This window comes from Galendromus occidentalis, unplaced genomic scaffold (assembly GCF_000255335.2).
Source record: "Galendromus occidentalis unplaced genomic scaffold, Mocc_1.1 scf7180000075543, whole genome shotgun sequence".
Lineage (NCBI taxonomy): Eukaryota > Metazoa > Arthropoda > Arachnida > Mesostigmata > Phytoseiidae > Galendromus > Galendromus occidentalis.
In genome coordinates, this window is record NW_003803533.1 from 265,657 (window position 1) to 271,423 (window position 5,767).

The window sequence follows — 5,767 nt, forward strand, 5'->3', positions numbered from 1 at the left end:
CCGGGAGAAGATCAAGTGATTTGATGGCCAAGATTCCCGGATTGACCATCGCCGACGATCCTGCACGGGTCCGGAAGTTCGCAGCTCAGCTCTCCGGGTGCCGGGAGCCAGGTTTCCCCGGGGCCCTCCGGACGCGCCTCGGCGAGGAGAGTCTACCAAAATTATCGGAGGCTGCCTATAGGGTGACCTGGAAATCCGACGGCCAGCGTTTCCTCCTGCTCATGACGCACCCTGGAGTGACTTTCCTGCTGGGCGAGGGAGATGAGGTTTACCGAGTGTCTGGTTTCTCCTTCCCCTATTCGAAGGACGCCTCGAAACCTCTCTTCACGACTCTACTCGATGGGGAATTAGTGTTCGATCTGGACGGAGGGATATGTAGACCTCGCTATCTCATCCACGACATCATTCATTTCCGACTTCAGAAAATGTGGAAGATGGATTTCAGCGAGCGAGAGTGGTGCATCCAGAGGGAGATCATAGATGTCCGGAGGCGATATGCGCAGGAGGGAATCATCGATTTGAAGGAGGAGCCTTTTTCGATAAGGAAGAAAGACTTCTTCCCGCTCGAGATGACCAGCAAAATAATTGCTCACAAATTCAGGTCGCAGGTCTCGCATGGAGTCGCTGGTGTCATATTCAAAGCGGCCCACGAACCCTATTCACCCGGACCCAGCGAGGCTCTCTTGGAATGGATTCTTCCGCAATCAGCCAACGGAGCAGAATCCGCCTTCCAGAACTCGCTCCTCGAGAGGATTCAACTCGCAAGTAAAAGGGAGTCAAAAAGTCGATCTCCACCCTTCGACGAGCCGAGCCTGAAACGGCACCGTCCCTCACCTGAGGGGGAATAGACCCTCTCGTATGAGTCGTCGTGTAGTATCACCCATTCGGGATTGAGTAATTTTCCCGGGAGAGTATGCCAGGAAATTGACGAATGAGAATAAATTGTTATATCTTCCCGCCTGCGAATCCATTCAGTAACTCAATCAGCTCTGTCCAGAATCGGTTAGCGACGGAGAGGTGAACTGTTTTCGATCGATTTATTCCGACAACAAGCTCATCGATAGAATAGACATCATTCGGCAGGCAAGTCCTCAAAATTGGAGCTCTCATTTCGTCCCATCTCGGTGGCTGCCCGTATATCTGTTTTTCACAGAGATGGACTCGTGTTCTCATGCCGGAGTGAGAGATCCCTCGGTTTCCTCCGACGTGTATCAGTCTCCGATTTCACGCAGGGGCTAGAATCAATGTACATCGTCCTCCATGCAACAAAATTTCAGGCACTCCGCGACTGCTCTATAGCTTGTGTTGTTCAGAATTCAGAACGCGCCAACCACTTAGATGCATCGATGGGAAGGAAATTAGTCGAGGTATTAGCCATTCAATTTCCGTATCCATCCCTGGGGGTTCCGTAGGTCTCCTAGAATGATAGCACGCTGGGGCCCGTGTACTTAGGGGAGCAGATCACAAAAATACTGATTCACCTGGCGGGAACTTACATCCATGAGGAATGCTTCCAGCAACTACCCTGGTGAATTACAAAGGTCAGGAGAAGTCTCGCTATTCGGGAGTTCGCAAGGCGCCTGAGAGGTGGAAGGGTGGAGAAATGGCGGACGGAAATTTCTTAAAGAAAGATTCGACCCACGAAGAAAGCTCAGGCTTCCATCGAAAGATCAATGCGATGCCGTGCGGGGAATGAGGGGGGCACTTGTCCCATCTAACCTCTCGGGTAACGTTGTGGAAGAAGTGAGACCCGTCCAACATCTGGCGACGAAACACCACATGCTTAGTGGCAAGGACCATCGGATTCGGCTTTTGAGATCGAAGACATAACTGTAACTAAGACTGCCGCCTGAAATACCGTCCAATGATTTCATCATAATCACATAATCATCCAGTGACGCTTGAGATCCCGATTCATACCTCTCATGGTGTTCATGCAATGGACCTCTACGTCAGCGATGGCTTGAATGAGTCTTGGTGAAAAGAGTACACGCGATCGAAAAGCGGAATGGATGCGCACATCACTCCCGTCCTGATCTCGCATTCTCGCATGATTCCGGTCAAGTCAGCCGACTCTGGACTTGCTGGGAAGACTTTTCGGATACTGTCTGTCCGAAGTTGGGATCTGATCTCGTAGATCGGGACCATTCTCATGTACTGTTTCGAATCCGAATCAGCGTTGGAGACGACTGACGCTTTTTTCCATTCGGAAACGTAAGCGTCGCGTCTTGGCGCGGCGTTGACTCGTTCCCAGAGGTAACTGGAGAGCGAACAGAGAGCGACAATGTTCTTCAACTCATATCCACCAATATCTTCAGATCCTCTCATAGTCTCTACGCGGCGATTCCCACGGGATAAAGGGAGAACCCCGGATCCAGAGGTGCGATGCTCACTCGACTACCACTCCTTAACGGAAGAGGTTGAATCGATAGAAGACGACGATTATTCTGCTGTCGATGAATGAGTTTTACGGAGTTGAAGGAATCCGCGTAGAATAAAAAATTCCCGGGATGCCCGAGTCATGGACTCAGGCGGTATGAGGGCGTAGAACTACGCTGTTTTCAGAAAGGCATTGGACAATTTATTCATACATATACATTTTCAATCATCTAGGTAGGCTGATGACAGACACGTATCGCGTATCATTTATCGGCTATCGCCGATGCAATAGAATATAGGCTTATGAAAACTGAAATAGCTGATGGACGCTGATTTCCCACGTGATGACCGTCCTCTTCTGTCTGCATCTTTAAGGCGACCGCTCGAGTAGTGCCTGTACCGATTCTAGACCCTGTTGCGGCGGAATCCGGTCTTGACAGTGATCCTATTGCTGTTGCATCGATGTATTGTATCATCACTAGTACATTATCTCTGTCCAGATCTCTGTCATTCGATTTGTCGTGAGATTATCATTCTGTTTATTAATCTGCATAAGCTAAAGTAGCTTCCATGTCTAATAGCATTCGAGACATTTTGTAAGGTACTCCAAGATTGAGCAAATTTTCTTGAGATTTGCATAAGTAACATTCTCCGCAGAATCCGATAAGGGTTCGTAAGTGTCTTTCGAGATTTGAGAAGCTGACGGGGCGTCGGAGTTGACCTTTTCTCGACACGACTATCATCGTGAGATTTTTCGTCATTGGATCGATCCCGGCCTGAGTTTCTGTGCTGTGTCGCACTCTTTTCACCCTTCCTTCTTGATTTTCTATGACAACGACCACTGGAATCATCATGATTCTCTGAATAGCACAATGATTACGAACTGCTTGCTCTTTCTCTTCCGCGGTCCATTTCAGTTCCCTGGTACTCCAGATGTGTACGATCACTGGCGTCCCATATGATTTGGGGTGTATATGTGGCGGTCTTGGTCGTATTCGCAGATACAATGGCGCCTCTTGATTCCATCGATTCATCCGGTACAGGTCATTTGGGCGAAAAGTCAAGAGGGCGCGAGCATCAATTGGGCGAAATGCCATTTGGGCGCAATGTCATTTGGGCGCAGCGCCATTTGGGCGCAATGCCATTTGGGCGCAATGCAATTTGGGCGAGATGCCGTTTGGGCGAAAACCTATTTGGGCGAATCCCATTTGGGCGAAATGCCATTTGGGCGCCGAATTGGTAGGATCTTTCATCTGAGGAAGCTGATCACTCATGGGAAATCGACGGGAAGCAGGACCTGGTGATCGCGGCGGACTGATGGTTAATCTCGTCAACTTTAATTTACACATCTTTTTGCGAAGACGAGCAGAACTTGTCGAACCACAAGTTACGACTCCATGAAGAAGTTGTGCGCGATACCGCGCAGATACTCCACGTGAGTCCTGTTCGAAACGTCCCGCACGATCTCTAAAATCCTCCTGTCGGCCTCCACATACTTATCGCGCTTCTTAGAACTTGGAGCACCTCCGAGGAATTGTTCGAGCTGGAAGTCTCGATTATTCTGTATCCTCCTCAAGCCCTCGATGAACTTCCACAGCGTCGGGTGGCTGACCCCGAACTCAAGCTGCATGCGTCGATGAGCGGCTTCCGCGTAGTTGTTTGTACGCGCTTCGCCGTCGAGCGTTCGCTGGAAGACTGACCACATGTCTACCGGGAACAGTGGCTCCCGTCTCTCTATCACTCCTTCGGGGGTGACTCTGTTCAATCTCCCGAGGTATATGTACGTCCTCGAAGTAATTGAGAACGGTGACGAGCTCCGGCGGAAGAAGTGCTGCGAGCTCGGAGATCGCGTTATTCAGCTCGGCTGGTGGAACGAAAGCCAAGGCCGCGATCATCCTCGCGTTGAGCGCGAAATCGTCGTCATTACTATACCTGTTGAAAGCATTATCGGGAAAGAAGAGTGAGAGGGAGCTATGAAGGAATGAGGGTCGGAACTGGCGAGCCGGAAAAGAGGAGTCCTCTCTCCAAGGTTCGAATAGAAATCGAAACGAACATATGAAATCGTTCGGCATATCCAGTCGATCCATTCATCTTTCCATCGATCAGCTCAGTGAACGGGTCTTACCGACTCATAAGCCCTTCTCCCGCCAGCTTGAGCTTGATGTTCTTCACGAGGTGGAAGAAGCAGCCATCCATCCTCGTATCGGATGAGAAAACGCTGCGCACGGCGTTCATGACAGCCCTTTCGAAGTCCATCACCACGGCCAGAGGACTCAAAGCCGGCCACGCGTTCTTCAGTAGACTCAGCGCCCTCGTGTATGTTTCAGCGGTCTTGTTCGGAAGCAGCGCATACGCGACCGGGAGGACACACTGTGACCGTTCGGCTAGCACCACGAAAATCTGGAGGGCGGTCAATGGAAGCTAAATGGATTGGCCAGAATGAATCCAATGGGATCCTCCATAGCGGAAACCCCTTCCCTGGGTCGACCCTTGCGAGCTATGAGTACCTGAGAAAAAGTCGGTGGGGAAAGACTGAGGGTCCCATCGACGAATAGCTTTTGGACTAAGCCTATCCACTCTCTCGTGGACTCTCTTCCGAAAATGATTATGCGGTCGACATCTCCTACACCGCTGTCAGCTACGACGAAATTCTCGAATCGTCCGGGCTCGAATTCATATTCGCGGTAGTGTTCTGGAATTACTATGGAACTCCTAGATTCGAAAGCCGGAGTGTTCGAAACGGCGCTCCTGTGGCGGTTTATAATCCTCGCCACGACCGAGCGCTCCGGGAGTCGTCCGAGAGTTGCTCTCGAAGCCGTGAGAAACGCTGAGGACATCACCGACGATGGTGGTTCACTTGTTTCTTCACAGCGTCGCTTGATGGCTTCACGGACTTTTGTGGTCTCGACTTCCGAAGGGTCGACCGGATCCGTGTGTGAGCCTTTCGTACTGACGACCTCCCCCGACTCAATAGAGGTGTACGCTCTAGCGCGGCACGGACAAGAAGCGTTCTTATACATGCACCGCCAACTCTGGACACTTCCTCCGCCTATCACACGGTCCCGGACGTACATCCAGCCCTCGTGAATAAGTTTTTCACGACCTTTCTGAGTCTTGGTGATATTCGAAGCCATTTTATTCGATGAAATTTCACGACGGATCACAAAAAAATTACGAGCGTCTAGGAACGATGATCACGGCGACTCAGAATCGCTCGAACTTCGATCACACGGCAGTTATTATTGTTTAAGTCTCTCCGACTCTCATCCGCGAGACATCCACTCGTCACTGCGCACAGCGCGCACATCCTCGATGCCCCTCTCGAAGGCAAAAGAGGTCTCGTCCCGAGATGATTGCCTACGATTATCCATTCTCGTCGAGTGGGATC

The 5,767-nt window shown here is 50.7% G+C and overlaps 2 protein-coding genes across 2 annotated transcripts; one reads left to right on the plus strand and one right to left on the minus strand.

Annotated features, from left to right (window-relative positions):
• The first annotated feature begins 23 nt into the window (after positions 1-23).
• On the plus strand, positions 24-848 carry LOC108864005 (mRNA-capping enzyme-like). The gene has a single exon (XM_018638836.1). It carries the CDS (start codon positions 24-26, stop codon positions 846-848), a length of 825 nt encoding a protein of 274 aa, XP_018494352.1.
• A 2,918-nt stretch (positions 849-3,766) lies between these two features.
• Positions 3,767-5,513, minus strand: LOC108864009 (uncharacterized). Its single transcript, XM_018638841.1, has 4 exons — positions 4,887-5,513; positions 4,505-4,779; positions 4,164-4,311; positions 3,767-4,066 (listed from the first exon to the last, which is right to left on the minus strand). Exons 1-4 carry the CDS (start codon positions 5,511-5,513, stop codon positions 3,767-3,769), a joined length of 1,350 nt encoding a protein of 449 aa, XP_018494357.1.
• Between the last annotated feature and the right edge of the window lie 254 nt (positions 5,514-5,767).